The sequence below is a fragment of the Crassostrea angulata genome, chromosome 3 (assembly GCF_025612915.1).
Source record: "Crassostrea angulata isolate pt1a10 chromosome 3, ASM2561291v2, whole genome shotgun sequence".
NCBI classification, from domain to species: domain Eukaryota; kingdom Metazoa; phylum Mollusca; class Bivalvia; order Ostreida; family Ostreidae; genus Magallana; species Magallana angulata.
In genome coordinates, this window is record NC_069113.1 from 12,577,332 (window position 1) to 12,601,839 (window position 24,508).

Sequence of the window (24,508 nt, forward strand, 5' to 3'; positions counted from 1 at the left end):
GAAACCTTTTATTCGTCATTACACCAGAGGTCATTTGACCAAGCTTTTCCTCTTAAAAAGTAACTCAAAATCATAATATTTACTTAAATATTTATATTTAATTTTATCATATTTAATATCATGATTAATAAAATTATTTGTTTTCATGGACAATGTTGATACATGCAATATACATGTACACAGATATCAGATATGTTATAAATTAAAGACAACATATTCTCCTACTACACAGTAGGATTTCCACTTGCTAGGTATTGTATTAAGTTTGTATTTTGTTTGTCGATAGAGCCCTATATCAGTTAAATCTCCAGTGCGAAATAATACCCTTAATGTATCATAATCATAAAGCACAGTCAAAATCTTCTTCTCCTACACAGTAGGATTTTTACATGAAATGTACTGTAATAAGTTGGTATTTTGACTGTCAACTGAATCAGTCGAATTTCCAGCAATTTTAATACTCTTAGGCAAGACTTTCATCAGGAATCGTACGCTAGTGCAGAACTCAGCCACTTTTCAGTGACAGACACATCTACAGACTTCCTTGCAGAGTAATCAACAATCTGCAAAATAAAAATATTGAATGTAAACAAGAAATCTTATAAAGTTAAAAAATATAAAGATGCAATTGCAGTGTGTACTTACTTGATCTTTTTGTAATTTTCCGGTAGCAAAATACTCAGACTTTGGATGTGCAAAGTACAGTCCAGAAACTGAGGCAGCCGGAAACATTGCTAAAGATTCAGTCAGAGTTATCCCCACTTTGTCTGCCTTTAGAAGGCGCCACATTATTTCCTTTTCAGTATGATCTGGCTGACTAGGGTATCCTGGGGCTGGTCGAATTCCCTATTTAAATAGTTTTTGATAATCGATATGTTTCAAACTTTTACTCTCATGTAAATATATATGTGTCTTTTTTAATATTCTTCATGTATGTAAATTACATCTGTATGATAATTAAGACCAAATCTGAGCATTAAATTTTATCAGAAGAGAGATGATACACATACAGCTTTAAACAAGAAAATAATTTTGTACACGACGACATTAATATACTTGTGCATGCTTCAATCCGAGGTTTTATATAGGTTTTTCCAAACAATGAATAGAGAAATTTATAAAACCTTATTTTTTTCTTTCATTGGAGAAGAAACTACCAAAATAACAGCACATGTTTTTCACACAAATATTAACAAAAACTAATCATAGATATAAGGGAACATGAACAAGGTACAATTTAATAAATCAACAATACTAAATATGCTGTAAGTAAATTGTTACGTTATAAAACCTTAAAGTACCTGATATTTAATTTTGTGTAAATCATTGGCCTCCAACAATTCCTCTCTTGAATATCCCCAGATCTCCTTTCGCACTCTCTCATGCAACTCTTCTGCAAAAGCCTGAAAAACCAGAATTATTGCTAAACATATAAAATCATATTAATTTTTGTCAAAGAAAACAGAATTTCATCTGACAAGTTAACTTTTCCAAATATTCACTATACCTCTGCAAGTCTGTCAGCCAAAGCTTTGACCATAATGATTCCATAGTCATCATACTTCTCTTCATATCTAAATTTTTGGATAAAATTTCAAGATGATAAGATTTATTTCACTCAAACTTCCTTGGCTGCAAATATTAGTAGGAATCCATCACATGGTTCACTGTAAGTCAAACAGAAGAATAAGTAAGTATGTATACTTACACTTTGCACATTTTGTCCACACCATGTCCTGCCGTGACAGCAAACATTCCTATGTAATCTTTCTTGCCGGAACTTTTGGGTGCGACAAAGTCAGACAGGCATAGATATGGAGATTTATCCAGAGCTTCCTTTTCAGCCTGAATGTATAATTTAATTGAGGTGAATTTCAATAATACAATACGCATCTACTATTTGTTACAAAGTATTACATGCACCATTCTATTTGTAAGAAAATTCAATTTTTTTAGATATTTTTTTCAAATATTACCAGAGACGAGACATCAGAACAACAAAAAATTTATGCCACTTTTACATTGGTGAGATGACTCAAAACATAAAAAAACAAATTATAATTCAGAACAGCCAATCCCTATTTACCTCTTAGGAGTAGCAAGTCCAAATAACAAATATACAAGAACAAAGCCTCGGTTTTCTTACCTGCTGTCTGAGTCCATGAAGCACTTCTATAACCTCTCCATTCTCATTGTACACCTCGATATCGTCCCCCACACTGTTGGCGGGGAAGAACGCCACCACTCCGTGGGCCTGTAACTTGTTGGTGGTGATGATCGTTTTCAACAAGTTCTGGGCATCATTGTACACTCTCTTAGCCTCTGGACCTATCATTCAGAAATTGTGTACTGTAAACGTATTATTCAATTCAATGGTTAATTGACATCACCATGTTGGCATACAGTCAAAATGAAATAAAATGACAGACAAAAGAAAATTATAACATAAAGGCTACAGCATCCAAGACAGTTTTATACAATACTTCATAGTTCCTGGAACTGTTTTCTCTGCATAAAACATTTTTCCAAGTAGATCCATAGACATTTTGTAGTATTATAATCACATGGATTAACAATTTCTTTTATGGGATCAATACCACAGTACAATTTATCATTGAAATTATCACAATAATGAAATCAAAGATTGTCATACACAGGACAGTGTAGTACAAATTGTTTTTCATTTTCCACTAATAATTTACAAGCATAGCAAATATATTTTTCTTTTGGGATAATTGGTTTACAATATCTACCTGTTTCAATGAATAGAAAACGTGCACTTATTCTTAAAGCTGCTTGGTCCGATTTTTTTGTAATTACAGTATCAAATTTTTTTTCATACAAATCATTTATCTTAGAAAGTTATGGACTTTCTCCTATTTACACCAGCAGAATCAGTCTCCTTTCAAAGTTAGAAATATTCAAAGTAAATAAAATAATTTCTCTTTGGGCAAACGAAAAAACAAACCAAAATGCATCACGGGAATGTTTGGAAAAGGAAACCGTTTGATTTCGTCCCCCGAATGATTGGGGTTATTCAACCCGCATGCTATGCATCGATTGTAAAGAAAGCAAACTTTAGAAATATTAGCAAACAAAACGTACACATGTTTATTTGTAATTTGTCTGGTCATTTCGACCTTTATTTAAAGCGATGTCAAAGTTGTAATACAGCCATACCCGTCTCGTCGTCAGGGGTGAAATTTAACATGAGGCAAAATAACGCGGTACCTTTTAATGTCGTATGTTTTTTTAGCAAATTTTGTACGTATTTTTCTTCATTGAAATTTGGCATAATTGACGGGTAAAACTACTTCAATGTCTATTATTATACATTTATCTCATACGTGTGGTGTATATTACCCGTGTGATAAACCTTTGCTATATCACACGGGTGATGCTATATCAAATACTTCCGGTCAGAACTACTTTTGACACAGCCCCTCGCTTCAACGCTTCAGTGACCTATTTTCGAAGATTTGCAAGTACTTTCAATATAACTATATCTACTACAAAAATTAATATAAAATTGATTTTGTCAAAGATTTAAATAACAAATATGAAGGAAAACACATAACTGCGTAGCACAGGCGTCGGAACCGGGGGGCTATTGTGAGGTGGGGGGGGGGGGGATAGTTAGCCCCCCCCCCCCAACCTTTTTTTGTTATTCATAACCGTAACCACAAGACCCTTTTTTCTTGTTTGTCAAGATTTTTGATAAATTTAGCCCACTTCCAACTTTCAATTTGCTTGGTGAAGTTTATAAAACTACAAATTACATTAACTATCAAGAGTTCATCCTGACGACGCGATGAAAACGGAGCGCTCTGGTTGTGTTTATATACAAGAACTTACCGAAATAATGTTTCATGAGACTTTTATTCCACCACCAGTAAGCATCCTTATTCACTATTTTCAATTTTGAATCATAAGGCTAGCCTAGTGTTTGTTTTATTAAACATCATGCATCAACAACTGTTCCTCGTTCGAGTCAATTCAAACTAACGAGCATTCGCAACTTTGTGTATCACTGTATGTCAACAAAACTGATTACCCCTATTCAAGTCTTCTAATCGGAATTTCCATTTAATCAAGTGAATAAGCTCTAAGAAAAATTATCTAGAGCTAAAAAATTATTTTAAGGTTTATTTCAGTGAAACTTTACATTAAAACAGTAAGATTTATCTCAGGAATGACGTACTAAATTGTATTGCGCAAGGTCACAATAGCCGCATAACACAACGTTGCATCATCATTTTTAATCTTTGAAGAGAAAAAACAATTTGGGTCACACAAGGGACTGTCTCAAAAGCTTCATAATATAAATCAAATTGTATGAGATAAATAGAACATCTATAATTGTGTGACTTTATATTTGCTTTATCCAACTCGTTGAAATGGTTATATTCGCTCGGCAAGCCTCGCGAATATATACACCATTTCAACTCGTTGGATAAAGCAAATATAAAATCACACAATATAGATATCCTCTATATACTAAGCATATCCATTGTTTAAAAGCGTCCATAAAATTTGATATAAGATCGGACCAAGCAGCTTTAATCTTGTTAGCAGGGATCTTTCATGCTTTTTCAAGAAAAACTTTATATTCATTATATTTATCATGTACGATATATGGTAGAATATGATTTTTCAACAAGTTAGCTTGGAATACATTAATCCATTTCTAAATGTACTTATTTATCTACTTATATATTTCACATTTAGCAATGTACTTGATTTAGCAGATCCCTTTTTCTGCCAAAAACGCTAAATAAAATACATAGCCAAATGTAATATGTTTACAGTACATGTATTACATTTTAAAATTGCTGAAGAATATTGCTTTTTCATGGTTTTAATTGTGCAAAGTGCATTCAAGATTAAAACATAATCATGATATCTTTTATAATGACTATTACTTGCACTTACCAACAGTTTTATCCTTGAAAATTTTTGGATAGCCTCGGTTTGGGTATTTTCCTCTGAGCTGCCACACATCGAAGAAAGGCTTCCAGTCAATGTATGGGACAAGTCGAGATAGGTCGTAATTCTCGAATGTTTTCACTCCTATTACAGATGGCTCAGGCGCTATATCATTAAACACATCAATTAACTCATGGATATTCAGATGTTGAAACAGTTTATAAGTACATGTACTTTCAAGGAAATTAAAAACTGAAATTTAATACTTTTGAGAAGGGCTTTAGGAAGGGGTGTTGTTGAATTTTTTTTAGTACAATAGTACATTAGAAGTTTTACAGATTATTATTACATGTACAACAAACCTGGTGGGTAGGCTGACCAGTCAATATTAAGTTTCTTTTCTCTTGCTTTCTCTATTGATAAATATTTTCTGTCCTGAAAAAAACCACATCAAACTGTAAAAAATATATGATTTACATGTAAAAATCTACTGTTTCTTTTATTAAATAAGGATGACTTTATAAAGTATAGACTTGCAGATTTTGTGTAGCAAGGCATTCACATGGAGATTATATTTATATAGGAAACAAATTTGGAAATAATTTTAAAGGTTGTAGTTTTAAAAAAAATTTAAACTGTTTGCATGGTGGTAATTTCTGCTAATCTTTAATCAATGTCAAATTTGAAAAAATGTCCTCAATGTAAATATTTCATTTTCAAAACAATGCACCAATTTTAAAGGAAACTGGATCTGTCAACATAATAAGAGTTACAAGAACTTAACTACTATACCATTCTAACATGTGGTGACAGTGTTTTACCATTTGAGTTTTTTAGATCCAATGAAACTTACTTTCAGGGAGTTGTAATGATCTGTTCTGATTTCAGCATAATCTTCTGTAACTTCTTCCATATAATCTTCTCTGTTTTCCTCATCCAAGAGTTGGGAACACTGTTTATAAACAATGTTATCAAAATCAACTTAAACAGTTCTCTTGGAACATAACCCTAGTAATTAAGAAAATAAAGCAAACTCTTTCTACATTTCATCTCCAATATTGATAACTCATTTATTATTTCAAGGTATACATACATGTACTATATACACATGTAATGATGGCTTCTTGATGTAGCTATCACTACATAGTACATTTTATAAGTAATACATGTTACCATGTTTCTCTCACTGACTATGCTGTGCTTACCACTACGACACTTTTGGAGGCATCCAGCACATGAACTGTTGGTGATTTGTACTGTGGGGCAATCTTCACTGCAGTATGAGTTCTACAATATAAAATCAAAATCTAATTCCAACAGGAGTTTGGTTGTCAATGATCACATCTAAATAGTACTAAACACAGAAATTCAGATGAATCATCTTGAATAGTGTTTTCACAGAGAATGTAGTTAATATCATAATTGAGCTTACTTTGAGGTTGTGGCGCCACCTATCAGCAGAGGAACTTTGAAGCCAATTCTTTCCATCTCTTTGGCAACATATATCATCTCATCTAGGGAAGGTGTGATGAGTCCAGACAAACCAATAATGTCTGCAACACAGAGGAAAGATTTGGTCAATGTACACACATTGCATATCCCTTTTGTCATAGGAGCTTTTCAAAAATGAAAACACAAAAGAAAATCTTAAATATTTTTAATACCTGCATTTTCTTCCATTGCTGTTTGAAGGATTTTTTCACAGGGTGTCATCACTCCTAAATCTATCACTCTTTGAAAATATCCAAACATCAGGCATCACAAAAGCATCAACATACATGTACACTATCATACAGTTCTACTAAATAATATAATCTAACAAGTGAGTGTTACATCATGACATTAAATGCTATAAACAGTACACTAGTGTATGGTATGGTTTATCACTCACTTGAAATTGTTGCATGCCAACACTACTCCTACGATGTTTTTGCCAATGTCATGGACATCTCCCTTCACAGTGGCCAGAACAATCACTCCAGAGTATCCCGATTCCTTTTTAAAAGATATATGTAAATATTAATTATTGTAAAAGAGTAAACTTGTAACATGGAAACCCAAATACTATAATTGATTTGATATTTGATTGTGCTTTTGCTGTAATTACCAGGCAAACTTTTCAGCAAACTTTTTTATTCACAATATTTTAACAGTGAATAAAACTTGAAAACATAATCCATATAACATGCCATTTATCAGTCTTTTCTCTAACGAAAATTTCATCTTGAAAAAACAATAAATCAAGCACTCACAACATTCCCCGTTCGTTTCATCCTCTCTTCTTTCTCTTTTTCCATGAAAGGTATGAGATGACCCACTGCTTTCTTCATCACTCGCGCCGACTTGATCACCTGGGGCAGAAACATTTTCCCTGCCCCAAAGAGATCCCCCACAACACTCATGCCCTTCATCAGGGGACCCTCGATGACATTCAGGGGCCGGGGGTACAGCTCTTGGTTCTGACGTGCCTCTTCCGTGTCCTCTACGACGAATTTGTCTATTCCCTAAAAACCAGAAATTCAATGTAAATAAATAATACACTGAATACTGTAAAAAAAAAAATATGAGAGAAATCATGAGGATAACAAGAACACAAGCCAATGATACTCATCATTGTAAACCAGCTGCTATGTGTGTCAGTATCTGTATTCTTTACTGAGAAAGGCTTGGTTGGAAAATTTATTTAATGCTCACCTGATTATCCCTAACAAAATTTCAAATTTGAGTCACCAAAAAATGAAAGTTGGTTTACGAAATCTTGAACATTGCTCAACTTTGCTGACATTTCCCACACACAAACTGTGTAACAGTACAGACCTTGATGAGGGAGAACTCCAGCCTCTCCTCCACATTCTTGTTCCTCCACTCATCACTGACCACTGCTTTCTTGGCATCTTTTCCCATACTCTGTCATAAAACAATATATTTATTTAAAATTCAACATCAAATAGGTACTGGTACTCGGTTGTGATATAATGAGCCAAATATCACTAACTGTAGACAAAAACATTAATGTTCACCAAACTGGTTTGTTTAGATACGATGGAACCCATTTATCAGAAAGGGGAAACAAGGCTTATTTAAACAATATTCAAGGGGGCTTAGAATTCATTTTCAGGGGAAAGGGGAAGATTTTTGGATAATTAGTTGTTTTTATAGTACAGTACACTTGCTTATATATTAGAACGTAGGATCTTAGTAACACACATTTTAAAAGGGGGCAAATTTAGTGGGGAACATCATATCGATGTTAGTGGCGGGGTCAAGGGAGACATAACCTCTGCACTAGCTTAACCTGGTTGTCTCTGCTCATCTGCATAAAGCATGAGGGGGTCTCATGGCGGTGTGTTAACATGGAAGTTAAATGCCATTGAGCAAATGTGTGTAATGTGTTCCTAAACTGCTTGGGGTCTGCAGCATTTCAGTGCTCAGACCCCCTCTACCTCTATAAAAAGGAGGAGAGGCTACAAGCTGGTGGTGTTAAAAAGTTAAACCAGGTAGCAAGCCAGAGGCAGGGGGTGAGGACTAATCGCCGGAATGGCGACGGAATAGACGTAGTGACATGTATAAAAAGGTCGATAACTTGTGTTAGGTATAAGCTATCATCATTCGGTTTTCAGTTTTTTAATCTGTGGACTGAGGGCTATTGAAATGTGTAAAAACTTTTTTGATAGGTACATGTTTAATACATAAAACCTTGACCGGAATGAGCTATGGTCGCAAAAATCAGCTGCCGGAATGACGAAGTCGACTTCAGAAAACACCTAATATCTCAAAAAGTTTTTAATATTTTTTTATTCGGAAACGATTTTTTTAATCACAACAACCAGGCCTATAAAATGTGAAAAAAATTAAATCGATATCTTTAGATTTAGTATGCAAAACCTTGACCGGAATGGAAAATTTTCGTTAAAAAAGAATGCTGTAATCGTGCAGTCATCTCTAAATAATCACCTGTATCATAAAAACCATTGATTATATTTCCATTCGGTCAAGATTTTTTTCATCCTTAGTTATACACCTTTCAGATAATATATAGTTTTATATATCAAACTGGATTTAAATGCTCAAAACCTTGACCGGAATGGAAATTTTACACTCAAAATTTACAAAATTTATTAGATGCACTCAGGTATCGCTCATGTAAAGAAGCCGTACTACAAGAAGGTGTGAACAACACAAGTAATAAAAACACAGAGGGTTTATTAAAACAACAAATTTCAATAGAACAACACAAATTTAATCACGACAATGGTCAATACATAGCCAATCTGTACAATCATTATTTACATCTGCACATTTTGAATGTTTCCAAACATTACAAAGCTTTTTCCCTAATTTAAAATCACAGCCTACCATTTCATCCACCCAATCTGGAAATCCACAAGAACAACAGCAATTAATTGTTAAAATCTTATGTTTTAAAACTGTAATGTCAGGAGTTTGTGATGAATTTTGCGGAAATTGCGTAAATAAACCATTTTCTAAACATTCTACAAGATGGTTTCTCATACTTTCTGATTTAAAAGAGGTTTTAGTTTGAAATGAATTATCGGGATTAAAACAAAATTCTACAAGGTTAGCAATTGCAAATAATCCACAATCATAGCCATTTTCTTGTTGTTGAGAATCTAAAATTTTGATAGGAATAGAAGTCTTATTACGCCCATAAATAAGAGAGAGTTGAATTTCAAGAGATGGAGTGTTTACTGTTTGGTTCTTGCTCTTGCTAAGACTATCTAAAATACAAATTTCGTTATTGTTATTTTGAAAAGATGTTACCCAATGACTTCTACCCGTATGATGTATCTGAACTGAAGGTGGTTGAGTATGTTCAAATTTTTTATCGCATTTCCATGATTTAGTTTGTTCGTCAAATAGTGGTGCAAAATTTGTTAACTGTAACCCATGTATATGTTCAAACTGCTTTTTGATTATATGTAATGAATAATTCACAATATCGGAACACAACCACCCTTTTGGATCTAAAATATTTTTCTTGTGCGAAACTGTAAGCCCAGAAACCCATTATTCGTCTTGAATAATCTTATCGGAAGCCTCTTTACATTCTAATTTGATTTTTTTAACGGGAATGTCGTCGCCAACATCCTCTTGTTCTAACGCGGCGGCGGCGGAATCCGGAGCTGGTATAACTTCCTTGTCGCAATCATTCGGTCGCGGTTTTTTCCTACCGGATTTTTTATCTTACTGTGATAAAGCATCGTTGATATTTATTTTTAATAAATAATATAATAACCTTTTAAATAAAAAGTAAATAACTAATAACAATTTCATCTTAATTTCGCGTATATATTTTTTAGACGGTGGCTATTTATAGCCACTGTCTATTGCTACGGTCCTGACCGGAAGGGTATTTCTCACAGGGACCCTAGCGGATAACGAACGATAACTCTGTTAGGTACATGTATGCAGTGTTTTATCTACGTGTCGATTTCAGTATGAGAACTCATTTTAATCTTATCAGATATTTTAAGCATTATAGCTGCTAATTATTTTGTACATACATTTAAATAATGTATGAAATTGTGTTTTATTTTAAATGAGCCGTTACCCTATCTGCTTACGCGGTATTAATAATATAAGGCTCAAACTGCCAGTTTTGACGTTTAACTCTGTATCAGGACTGCATATAAACTATATCACTGCGATAATTGGTCAAGAGATCTCACAATAATTGCTTATTGTTTTTTATGATATAAATAATTGTCAAAAACACACTATTTAAACTGGTTTGCCATTTCATATTTCAGCAATTACGCTTCATCGATAAATTCAGCCATTTTCAACGCATTAGTTTTAGTTGAGCAGTATATTTTTTGTTGTTGTAGCTTATTCCAAAGAATTCACAACAGATACTGACAATGAATATTACATAAATTACATTTTATTGAACTTCAACCGATCAATGGCACAGTTTCTTCTACAAGTGTGCATGTGTTTTCAAACACACAAAAACTTTAAATTTACGATACAAATGTGTTAAATTTTCGACTGACCTGTGATTTACAATGTACCTTATTTTGTACCTCACTCAGTCTGTAGAAACATAAATTTTATTACAGGCACCTCAATATTCATCAGACAATATTTACTGCAGATGTTGACGCTTTACTTGCTGCTGACTTTCTCTCAAACACGCTAATCGACGTCGGATTGTAAAATTCACGTGCAAATCGAGTCGCCATTTTAAATGTTTATAAACTACATTTTACGATGTTTCAAAGATTTTTAGTTCAGATTTTTTTTTTACATATGCTGTAAAACGTCTTATGGATTTCACGGCGTGTCAGCTCGTGTATCTCTAATTTGCAGCAAACGCTAGCTTTTTTGTGAGAAAAAACATGCGATATTCCATATACATTTATGGTACATAATGAACGGTAATGTAAGAGAGCATCTTTTCTTTGGTTTTGGGGCATTTTTTCACTAACAGATAACATTATTTACATATGTACGTAAACATCGCCCCGTTTGTTCTCAAATGATTCTTAATTCGCGAGTACAACTCTATTATGAACTTTCTTCGACATTTGTTTCCAAGTGTTAGCATCATTTTGTCAACATGCATTTACAAATAGGCGGGCCTATATAAATGCGCCAGTTTGTTGCGACTCGCAATTGAAATACACACCGGTTAGAAAGTGTCATCACTTAACACAATGCTACATCGGCCGTAGCGTATACATTCATGCTATATTTGTGATAAATAATGAAACATGAAGGCAAAAAAATGTGCTTCATAGATGACTGTAGAATTCTGCTGAGCTACAGAAATAAAGCTTTCCGAAAATATTGCCGGGATTTGCGAACCCTAGATCTATTGTTTAGTACATGCAAAGAATAAAATCAAAGAAGATGGGCGAATAAGGCGTGTAAAATGACCATATGAGGACTGATTAGATAGATCAGATTAACTTCAATTCATTTTCTTTCATAGAGTGGGTCTGAGCTCAATATTTTTTTTTTTACAGTCTAAATGTGGTTTAATGGAATTTAATAAACCGATTGGACTCAACAAAAATGTGGAGAGATGACCCACTACAGTTCAAAAATGTCATTTTGTAGCTCAACAATTGAAAGTTTTAGAAATATAATACAAGTCCGAAAATTCGTGGTCATTGTCTCACATAGCATTTAAACAACGCACTTTGTTGTGAATGAAATGGCTCAGTGGTTAGAGCACCAGCCATTAGGAAACTTTATAGAACTTGGGTTCGATACCACCAAAACTTAAAAATTTATTATTTTTTTCTTATCTTTTTGAAATATTTCAAACTGAATATAGTTAGAAATTACCATTTTGTAAACTTGTATAATAACATATCAAATATATTTAATTGAAAAAATGCTAAATTTGAAATTGTATTTTACAACTAAACCAAAAGGGCAGTTGTGCCATCTTACCCCCCCCCCCCCCCCCCCAATCTTCTTTATATACACAGCTGTATGGTCAGAAAAACGTGCGTTCAGCTTGAATTTTGTTTGTTTGGTGTTTTTAAAAACTTATTTTGTATAATTAATCAATATTTGTTGTAAGTTTACTAGAAAAGTTTAATGTAGCAAGTAATTTATGCGTGTTAAAGTGTACTGAGAAGCGATAAAATATACATGTGACTTTCCCGAATTCATTCAAATGGTTTGAATAAATCTATAGCTAAATACAGTAGAACAAATGTTTAAAACGTTGATTAATGAAACTGCCGCGACCGAATGCTGTATGATATTTTTTAAAATTTTCATTCACTTTCGTTGTGAGCAAATGGAAATAATCCCCTAAAGTCGAAGATAAAATATTGATTTACTCTTCTGTTTCATGATGACGTGCACTCCAAAAGCAATACCAGTTTTATCAGACAGGTTCTTGTAAACCCATTCCATTTTCTTTACACCTCAATGTATTAACTGACTATGAGGGGAAAAAAAGCAAATGTGATGATCCACAAGACTGCAACTTTTTCCCCGTGAAGAAAATGAGGGAAAATGCTGTCGAGAGGGACAATTAACATACTATATGTATGCCCAAATAGTTAGTAAAAATAAGTATCTTATCATACCAAAGCTTTATTTGTTCTCGTTACTTTGAGAAATCCACAATATATTTAAAGCACAATAGTCCAATCCACACTTTTCAAAAGTTGTTCCCATTTGCGGGGTCAACCCAAAGGTCAAAAAGGAAAAAACCAAAATTCCCCTTCTTCAAACAATCAAATATTTGGGCGTACTGTGATGAAATCGCTTTGGATTTGATTTATTCATTCAATATGTGGTGGCAACCATTCAAACAGGGTTTTAATGTCAACTGATATATAAAGTATACAAACATATTGATACAAAATATAGATACAAACTTCTATACGACAAAGACTACTGTGATAAATCTTTGGGTCTTTCCCAAAAGATGACGACCAAGAGACACAGCATTTGTAAAGTGTAGAGTGAGATCACAGCTACGATTTCCACAGAGTTATCCATGTAGGAAACTCACGACTAGTTGTGCAAGTAAGCGTTAAGTATTAGTACATGAATGCGATACTGGCCGCGGTTTTCTACAAAAATAATTATCATACATCACTCATTATTACATGTAATATGCCACTTTCAAACGACGCCACCGTCTAACAGTACTTTCAGTACTTTGATTCTTTTTAAAATGATGTTTAAAAAAGCAGATGTAAGATTATCTACGTATACGAGTTCATATAGTACATATATGTTTTTATTACAGGTGTTGTTCACACCTTCCTGTAGTACGGCTTCTTTACCTGAGATTTACCTGAGCGCATTAATAAAATTTGTTAATTTTGAGTGTAAAATTTCCATTCCGGTCAAGGTTTTGAGCATTTAAATCCAGTTTGATATATAAAACTATATATTATCTGAAAGGTGTATAACTAAGGATGAAAAAAATCTTGACTGAATGGAAATATAATCAATGGTTTTTATGATACAGGTGATTATTTAGAGATGACTGCACGATTACAGCATTCTTTTTTAACGAAAAATTTCCATTCCGGTCAAGGTTTTGCATATTAAATCTAAAGATATCGATTTAATTTTTTCACATTTTATAGGCCTGGTTGTTGTGATTAAAAAAATCGTTTCCGAATGAAAAAATATTAAAAACTTTTTGAGATATTAGGTGTTTTCTGAAGTCGACTTCGTCATTCCGGCAGCTGATTTTTGCGACCATAGCTCATTCCGGTCAAGGTTTTATGTATTAAACATGTACTTATCAAAAAAGTTTTTACATATTTCGATAGCCCTTTATCCACAGATTAAAAAACTGAAAACCGAATGGTGATAGCTTATACCTAACACAAGTTATCGACCTTTTTATATATGTCACTACGTCTATTCCGTCGCCATTCCGGCGAATAGACCTGCCCGAGGCAGGGTGTAAAAGCTGTGCAGCTTGTATGCCTAGCCACCATGCGTGTCAGGCATGGGGTTTCATGGCACTCGCATAAGCGAGGCCACTAGCTTGCCCATTTTGTTAAGGTATCCTAGTTGTCTCCCTTGACTCCTGCAAAATTTGCGGCCATTTCAATCCAACTATTATGTATATGTTTTTTTATGGTTGTTTCAGTAATAAATATCTAAACATACTATTGGTGTTATTAATTACTATTGGCTGGAAGTCAATCAGGAAGGAAAAATGGCAATGGCAAAGAATGTAGTTGGCTGCAATATTCAATTAATACAGATTATTGAAATGAATATGAGATAATCTCTTTTAATTGATTGAATAGCATTGTCTCACAGTGGAGGACTTAACTAGGTACAGGTTAATTAATGTAAGATAGTCAGCATCAGTAAGAGTTATCTAAGCTAGCAACTTCCTCTTCCTGTCTACCATCTGGCCAGGAAAGCAACACAAAGGAAAAATTTCCCACCCACCCTCCCAATTTTAACAAGTCTAACAAATTAGCTGTGTTGCTCACCTAATCTGTGCCAGGTACTTTTATTTTATTTTTAGGTTTTTACATTGCAGTGGACTGTTTCAAGCGGAGCTCCTGGCTTGAAACACTTACGACTCTTGTGCGAAGATAATTTTATTCATTCCAACATTTAATTTAATCCACAACTTCAGAAATCAGTAAATACACATAATTGCTGGGGTATTTATTTTGTCGCAACTTTATGGGGGAGGAGTCAGGGAAACATTAAAGGCCGTCAAGGGCACTAGCTTAACCTGGTTGTCTCTGCTCATCTGCATAAAGCATGAGGGGGTCTCATGGCGGTGTGTTAACATGGAAGTTAAATGCCATTGAGCAAATGTGTGTAATGTGTTCCTAAACTGCTTGGGGTCTGCAGCATTTCAGTGCTCAGACCCCCTCTACCTCTATAAAAAGGAGGAGAGGCTACAAGCTGGTGGTGTTAAAAAGTTAAACCAGGTAGCAAGCCAGAGGCAGGGTGTAAAAGCTGTGCAGCTTGTATGCCTAGCCACCATGCGTGTCAGGCATGGGGTTTCATGGCACTCGCATAAGCGAGGCCACTAGCTTGCCCATTTTGTTAAGGTATCCTAGTTGTCTCCCTTGACTCCTGCAAAATTTGCGGCCATTTCAATCCAACTATTATGTATATGTTTTTTTATGGTTGTTTCAGTAATAAATATCTAAACATACTATTGGTGTTATTAATTACTATTGGCTGGAAGTCAATCAGGAAGGAAAAATGGCAATGGCAAAGAATGTAGTTGGCTGCAATATTCAATTAATGAGCCAAATATCACTAACTGTAGAGTGCATGGCTTTGTTTTCATTTATTTTTACTTCTTTGATGGATGAATTATCACAATAAATGTACATATACATTACCTGGGCATAAGCAAGCAGTTTTTCTGTTCCATCAGGGTCTTTGTTCCAAAGTAAGTTTTCACACATTTCCAAAAGCTTTGGTTCAATATCATCATAAACAGGCAGACATCCTGCATTCACAATCCCCATATCCATACCATTCTAAATGTTACACCATAAAAAAGGATAACTGCATGTGAAATTTAAGAATACCAATAAAAAATACATGAATTGAAATGCATCTGTATTCATGAGCGCAATCATCAAGCCAGAGTAACTATTATCTTCTTAAATGGGATGCATCATTATCTGATCATAGTAATTTTTTTTATCTTTAACGGTAGCTATTAGTAGTAGGTATGCTCAGTAAGTGGTATGCTCCGCCCATACCTTTATGGCGTGATATAAGAAGACGCTGTGCATGGCCTCTCGAACTGCCTCCATGCCTCGGAAAGAAAACGAGAAATTGGATACACCCCCACTTACTCTGGCTCCAGGCAAATTCTCCTGTACAGAAATGTTCACATCAGAAGTAAATATTTACAAAGTATCATTAGAAGGATAAACATGTAGAGGACTATATATAGCTGTAAAAGTAATACATGTACTACCTTAATGTCTTTTGTTGCCATGATGAAATCAACTCCATATGAGTTGTGCTCCTCTATCCCTGTTGCAATAGTAAGGATGTTGGGGTCAAATATGATATCATTCGGATTGAACTTGACCTTGTCAACAAGAATCCTGTAGGATCTCTGACATATTTCAAACTTTCTTTGTCTGCCTGTTGCCTGAAAGCACAAATATATGGTACCTGTATATCTTAAATGAATGGACAAAATCCAAATACTATTGATGGACATAAAGTGTATACAATTCAGAAATTATCAACGACATTATTTTTTTTCTTATGTTATGAGGAATAAAAGTGCAAAATTTACTAAGAAATGGTAAAATGATTTTTTTGCTAACTAAATAAAACCGAGACTGTTGTTTTATTTAAATTCAGTACCTAAAAATGTTGCCATAAAAAATTTTAAAATGCCCTTAAAAAACTGAAAAAAATGACATCTATATGTTTAAAAGATATCTTTATGTACCTGTCCTTCTTCATCAAATGCCATGACAACCACAGCAGCCCCATATTGTTTGATCTTTCTGGCTTTTTCTACAAAGTCCTCCTCTCCCTCTTTCATGCTGATACTGTTGACAATACACTTTCCCTGAGTACATTTTAATCCAGCCTCAATCACTGCAAAGTTGGAGGAATCTATACATAGGGGTACCTGATTAAAATAAAATAAAAAAAACATTCATTAGCAAAGCCAATGCTTTTTATGGTTCTTTATACTATGGTTGAACTATGATATCTCGAACACTGATATCTCGAATACAATGGATATGTTGAAGTGATTTGTAAGTCCTAAACACTTATTTTTTATGTATTTTACCCTTGATATCTCGAATACTCGGATATCTTGAAGTTTTAAAACAGTGCTATCTAGTTCGAGATAAGAAGTTTGACTGTATGTATTTGCCTTTTTCATTCACCTTAGAGATTTCTGGTTCTGAAGCGATGAGATTGACAAACTTGGTCATACAAGCCACACCATCCAACATTCCTTCATCCATATTGATGTCTAGGATTTGCGCTCCATTCTCTACTTGGGTTTTAGCAATACTTAAAGCCTCCTACAATTTATAAACATAGGTAATCACAGATTACAAAGCTCACCGAGACGAGGCATCAACTTTATGAGGCATCACCTTTAAAACCACCTTTATCATATGATATGAAAATCATAGTTAATGATCTTGGATATTCATGGATACTGTTTTGACACAATATCGTATATCATATGTAAAAAAATTGTATGATAATCCTATGTTCATTTCATACATTATTATAAGATACAATGTTTATCAATACAATAATATAAAATATGATATTGCATCCAATGATACTTACAATATATATCATTTAATACAATATAATACTGTAATAAATATTGATGCAATATGATTTTGTAACATATAATATGACATTGTATCGTGTTATACATTATTGTATTTAATCACATAATACAATATCATAATATCTAATATAAATACAATATAGCATTATTTGATACTATATCATATCACATAATACATCACAATATTGTAACATATGATATTATATTGTATAATATAGTATAATTTTGTATTGTATGATATTGTATCATATTTGATACACAATATTGCATCATATGATACAATATAATTTGATAAAACATTGTTTCATATCATATGATACAATATCATCTGATACAGTACGATATTATATAATACAATATCATTTTATACAATATCATATCATATGATACAATATCATATTATACAATATCATATTATATGATATCTTATAATATCATATAATACAATTTCATGTATTATATAACAATATATTATATAAACCAATATCATATTATACAATATTGTATCATACGATATGCTATAATTATAATATACAATATCGTATCATATGATACAATATCATATATTGCAATATAATATGAAACAATATCATTCGATAAAATAATATATTATACAATATCATATTCTACAATATTGTATAATAATATACAATACTATACATAACAATATCATAATACAATATCATATAATAATGTACAAAAAAATTGATACAATATCATATCATATCATATAACTTTTTACAATATAATGTATGATATTACATTGTATCATATAAAACAATAGTGTATCATATCATAGAATACTATATCATAGGAATCATGTTAAATCATTTAACAACAAACACATCTATCAAGCAGGTTTGAGTGAGGTAGGAGAATTTTTAGCATCCTTGATAATGGAGAACAGGCTCTGCATCTGAAGCTACCTCTGCAATTCATTTATATTATAGTTAAATCAATTATGCAAGCTATTATCTATAAAACATGTAACCTGTTCCAAAAAACTTAACCTCATCCAGCATCCGAAACCTATGGCTCAGATTCAGCATTCAAGCCTGTCAGATGCATCAGTATCATGAGATGCATCATCCCTGCAAGTTTGGTGATGTAAGGACCAGTAATAACTAAGATATAATCATCAGAGGGCACCTGCTCTAAAAACTTTAACCAGCTCTTAAAACCTTAACCTCATCCAGCATCCGAAACCTATGGCTCAGATTCAGCATTCATGCCTGTCAGGTGCATCAGTATCGTAAGACGCACCATCCTTGCAAGTTTGGTGAAGTTAGGACCAGAAATAACTAAGATATATTTTTTAGCATCCTTGATAATGGAGATCAGGCTCTGCATCTGAAGCTACCTCTGCCATTCATTTATATTATAGTTAGATCATATATGCAAGTTTGAAATAGTGCTATTACCTACATATATTAAACATGTGACCTGTTCCAAAAAAACTAAACCTCATCCAGCATCCGAAACCTATGGCTCAGATTCAGCATTCAAGCCTGTCAGGTGCATCAGTATCATAAGACACACCATCCATGTAAGTTTGGTAAAGTTAGGACCAGTAATAACTAAGATATGATCATCAGAGGGCACCTGCTCTAAAAACTTTAACCAGCTCTTAAAACCTTAACCTCATCCAGCATCCGAAACCTATGGCTCAGATTCAGCATTCAAGCCTGTCAGGTGCATCAGTATCATAAGACGCACCATCTATGCAAGTTTGGTGAAGTTGGGACCAGTAGTAACTTAGAAATGGCTATCAAAGGGCACCTGCAACAAAAACTTTAACCTGCTCGAAAAACCTAACTTCATCTAGCATCCGAAACCTTCGGCTCAGATTCAGCATTCAAGCCTGTCAGGTGCAAAAGTATCATAAGACACACCATCCATGCAAGTTTGGTGAAGTAAGGACCAGTAGTAAGTAAGATATAATCATCAGAGGGCACCTGCTCCAAAAACTTTAACCAGCTCTAAAAACCTTAACCTCATCCAGCATCCGAAACCTATGGCTCAGATTCAGCATTCAAGCCTGTCAGGTGCATCAGTATCATAAGACACACCATATATGCAAGTTTGGTGAAGTTTGGACCAGTAGTAACTTAGAAATGGCTATCAAAGGGCACCTGCAACAAAAACTTAAACCTGCTCCAAACACCTTAACCTCCTCCAGCATCTGAAATTCATGGCCCAGATTCAGCATCCAAGTCTCTCAAGTCCATTAGTAGGTCCAGATGCATCATTCATGCAAGTTTGGTGAAGATAGGACAAGTAATAAGTTAGATACAGGACCTGCAACAAAAACTTTAACCAGGTCCGGACGCCGACGCCGACGCCGACGCCGAGGGTATAGCATAAGCTCCCCCCGACTTCGTCTCGGTGAGCTAAAAAGTACTGTTTGATGATCAACATATATAACATAAAGCAGTTATCATTACTTTGGGATATGAATAAATAAACAAGTAACTTTGTCATTCTTGATTAAAATATTTTCATTTAATTAAGCCTATGATTATCAATGTATTGTCAATTGTACATAGGACTCCATACAACTCATGTATGTTAATCCAATAAATTAATCTAAGTCATGACATTTTTTTAACAACTGCTGACCTCATAATCTCCATCCTTGATGAGTCTGGCAAACTTCCGAGATCCAGCTACATTGCATCTCTCCCCAATATTAACAAAGTTGGTATAGGGTCCAAGATATGTAGGTTCAAGTCCTTCATAAAGTCACAAATCATCTTGTATTATTAAGAAGTTATTGCATGTGTAATGTGTTTTAATGAATATCACAACTGAGTTAATTATAAATTTGAATCAAATGTATCAGATTCATTTACACTAGAAGTATACCTGAGAGCACCATGAAGTCCTTTCTGAGCTCATCTGGTGGGACTCTTGGTTTGAATTGAGACACACCTTCTGCAATTGCTCTAAAAAAATAACAATGATTTGGATTTAAAGGGAGATAAATCTTTCACATCATACAAAACACAATCTGCACGTATATGAAGGTATATTAATGTGATTTATGCAAAGTTTACTTTATATGCTCAGGAGTAGTACCACAACATCCACCCACAATGTTCAGTAGACCATCTCGCGCAAAATTCTAAAACATCAATCAAAACAAACTTTAGATTTGAACATGTACATTTACAGTATAATAACAAAATCAAAGAGAGGCTTATTTGTAATTTTACAAGATGTAAAATTGCTATGACATTTTTACAAGCTTGGCAATGCATGTAATTTTAAGGGTGTTAAAATTTCTATAACATTTTTACAAGCTTACATGTAATTTTACAAGTATTAAAATTTCTAAAACATGTTTACAAGCTTAAATTTAATTTATCATGTATTAAAATTTTTATAACATTTTTACATGGTTTATTTTTTTATAACATTGAAAAAAAAGTTTTCTTACTGAAAGTTGGTCACACATGCTCTCTGGAGTTTCGTCATAATCTCCAAAAGTATTTGGTAACCCTTAAAACAAAAAATAATTTAGTTAATTTATAAACATAAGATACAATAAATATGTACTTCCACACTATGTGAGAAGAGGCAATAGATCTATACATGTATAGTTGTACAAAACAATAAGTTTCCCTTTCAAAAGGCATGTACCTGCATTTGGATAGCATATAGTGTATGCTGTAGTGTTTTTGCTGACAGCTTCTATGAAAGGTCTCATTTCATTTGCACCCAATGCACAATTGAGTCCAATACTGAAAACAATGGTATAAAATAAAATTAGTAATTCAACTGATACATGCTTATACATGTTTATTACAAACACAGGGAAAAAATGAATATCAAGGCATATGCATGTACCAGGTAAAAATCAATTGATATCAGTAAAGCATATCTTTTGTACAAAAATACTGACCACATTGGATTACCATGGGACACACTGATGAGAAAAGCCTCAGTGGTCTGTCCAGAGAGAGTCCTCCCACTCTTGTCGACAATCGTACCAGACACAAACACGGGGCAGGTAAACTTCTCCTTCCTAAACAGCTCCTCAATAGCAAAGAGGGCTGCTTTGGAATTGGCAGTGTCAAATATTGTCTCCACCAGAAGGACATCTGCACCTCCCTCTAATAATCCCTTGGCTTGTTCTGTGTAAGCTTCCACAAGTTCATCAAAAGCTGTAAAAAAAAATTGTCTCACATTAACAGTATGATAACAACAATAAAACAACATTATATAAATAGTGCCTGTTTGGGAGGATAACATTGAAATTGACACCCCAAGAAAACCATTGTCAACCGACACGAAGCGGAGGTTGACAATGGTTTTAAGGGGTGTCAATTTCAACTGTTATCCTCCCAAACAGGCACTATTTATTTCATTATACTGAATGTCTTAATTTTAGAGAAATTTTTACTGCTTTTGTATAGAAATGAAGTGAATTCTACGGTGAACCGTATGCACATAATTTACGCACATGTAACAATTCATTGTGTTACCCGTTGCCAAGTGTGTTGCTAACGTTGAGGGTAATAAAACGGATTATCAACTGCGTCTAAACCAATCAGATTTCAGTATTTAACATGAAAGTATAATAAACTATAATGTATTCTACTATAGTTCATCTACATCAAGCTACAGCTACAGTATTGTTGAAAACTTTAGCATGTCATTCCACAAATCTGTTGGTAATTTGTTCAATTTAAATTCATTTTCTGGTTTAAAAGTTATTAAGTTCGTTCCTAATAAACACAAATCGTTTTGAGATCTGATCACTTACTGACATTCCTGAACTCTGGTTTCTCAACTGAGGGAGATATGGACAGAGTTCTATTGGTTGGACCTATTGCTCCTGCTACATATTTCTGAATACCTACAAAATGAACTTTCTATATTAATGATCAGTCAGGTCATTTTGAAAGTTTAAATCAAACTGATGTTGGTTGTGTCAATAGATTGACACAGCTCTCCAAACATGATAACAGTACTAGTATATAAATGAGAAAAATAAAACTGATAAAATTGATGAGTAACAAAAAAAGAAACAATATAGTTCTCTTGAATTAATTGTCATTAAATGTTTAGAGCTTTTGTGAAAAAGAGGCTAACAGGGTACACAAACTGCCCTTTTATACTTGAGTTCATAGAATCAATCATAGAATAGATTCTCATAGAATCAATTCACCTTGCCAATCACACTGCAAATTCAGATAAGCATGCCAGAAAAGTACAAAACAGTGCAATAAAAACTATACTGTAATTAATATATAGCATAAATTTGAGAAACCACTTGTACTTTGCAATAGTATTTCAGAGGGTTTTTTTTATCTGATATTTTATAACATTATGAATACATGAATTGTATCTTACAGTAAATTAAAATTGTCTTAAAATATTTTGCATTGGGAGTTGTGGCAAGATTTGCTCTAGTTGCAAATCACAAAAATCAATATTTAACATTCATACAATCAGACAATGTTTACAAACCAGTCTTATTTGTAACCTCTTCAGCAGCCCTCTTAGCAATTTTAGCAGCTTCATAATTCAATCTGTATGTCTGAAAAATAAAAGGGATTATTTAGATTTTCAAGATCTTATTAGATTAGCATAATTATTTATCTAATTGCTTCTCAGTTCAAATTTCATAGTAATACCAGATGTTCTGTTCCATAATCTGCCTGTGCAATTTTGGTCCCACTAAATGTGTTCGTTTCTACAAAGTCAGCTCCTGCCTCAAAATAGTCCTACAAGGAATCGAAGAATATATGAAAATAAAAAACAATTCAATTTAACCCTAGAAAAATTCATAAGTAACAGTAACTGTGTAATCAAAGTTGAAGGTCATATACTATATTTTATTTCTAGACCTTTTAATAAAGAAAAGCTAGAGTAAATAATTCTTTAGTCTGAAAATTCAAAAGCTGTTCATTTAATGTTCAAATATACGCATGCATTTTTGAAGTTTTTAAAAATCAATTGTTTGATTTAAATCAAGTTATGATCAATTCATTCTATACATATGATAAGATAATTTTAGTGTCCCAACATGTTTCCTTGAATGGGGTAAAGAAAACCGAACATTTTGTGAACCACTGGTACATATCACATGTATGTCATTTAGATATACTGGGACTATCACAATAATGATAATTAAATATGCACCTTGTGAATTTCATGGATTAAATTTGGTTGAGTTAAAACAAGAATATCATTGTTCCCCTTTAAACTTTTCGGGTGATCTTTGAACTCTTGTCCTCTAAAATCTTCCTCCTCCAGGCGATGCTTTTGTATCATTGTTCCCATCCCACCATCAAATATCATGATCCGCTCCTGCAGAGTACTCTGTATTTTGTCCCTCACTAAAGAGTATGTCAATTTTTATTACACACAATAGTTATGCAACATAGTTATAAAAATGTATACTTTATTAAAACTTAATTAAATTAAATGCAGCAATTCTGTAAATTAATAGGAAACAATTTTCCATATTCATTTATATAAATCAAAGGGGGGTAACCCTTTTGTTGACAAACAAACTATAGATCGTTTTTTTATTTTAGTATAGTTAGCTTTTAAAACAAGGTTTGACAATAATCATGCAAAAAATCACAAACCTGTCTCCGAAGATTTAGGAGAATCTGAAATTGTTGGAGGCATTGTGAGATTTTGTATAATTTAGTCAGAAATTAAAAAATTCTAATAACACCGGTTTCCTTCGACCGCACAACTCGAAGTCTCACGACCAAATGATTTCCACCGTGTACGATTTCGTTATATAAGTGTGCGCATGGGTTCCGGTGG

General features: G+C 33.4%; 1 protein-coding gene across 1 annotated transcript; it reads right to left on the reverse strand.

Annotated features, from left to right (window-relative positions):
* Positions 1-78: 78 nt before the first annotated feature.
* Positions 79-24,481, reverse strand: LOC128175462 (methionine synthase-like). Its single transcript, XM_052841093.1, has 31 exons — positions 24,322-24,481; positions 23,870-24,066; positions 23,362-23,451; positions 23,195-23,264; positions 22,488-22,580; positions 21,624-21,885; positions 21,362-21,462; positions 21,159-21,220; positions 20,776-20,843; positions 20,585-20,664; positions 20,339-20,451; positions 17,295-17,435; positions 16,844-17,029; positions 16,355-16,534; positions 16,134-16,250; positions 15,765-15,905; positions 7,744-7,833; positions 7,179-7,430; positions 6,818-6,921; positions 6,591-6,658; positions 6,359-6,479; positions 6,132-6,213; positions 5,780-5,878; positions 5,289-5,361; positions 4,933-5,091; positions 2,147-2,328; positions 1,709-1,845; positions 1,508-1,574; positions 1,302-1,403; positions 646-846; positions 79-563 (listed from the first exon to the last, which is right to left on the reverse strand). The coding sequence occupies exons 1-31, from the start codon at positions 24,362-24,364 to the stop codon at positions 480-482; spliced, it is 3,765 nt and encodes a 1,254-aa protein (XP_052697053.1). The 5' UTR covers positions 24,365-24,481; the 3' UTR covers positions 79-479.
* Positions 24,482-24,508: the final 27 nt, after the last annotated feature.

Excerpts from the sequence above, each read along its gene's own strand:
- LOC128175462 (XM_052841093.1), bottom strand. The coding sequence starts at position 24,364 with ATGCCTCCAACAATTTCAGATTCTCCTAAATCTTCGGAGACAG. Across the intron at positions 21,886-22,487 it reads ACCAGAGTTCAGGAATGTCA|CTTTTGATGAACTTGTGGAA; the intron begins GTAAGTGATCAG and ends TTTTTTTTACAG. Across the intron at positions 7,431-7,743 it reads TGGAGTTCTCCCTCATCAAG|GGAATAGACAAATTCGTCGT; the intron begins GTCTGTACTGTT and ends TCTGGTTTTTAG.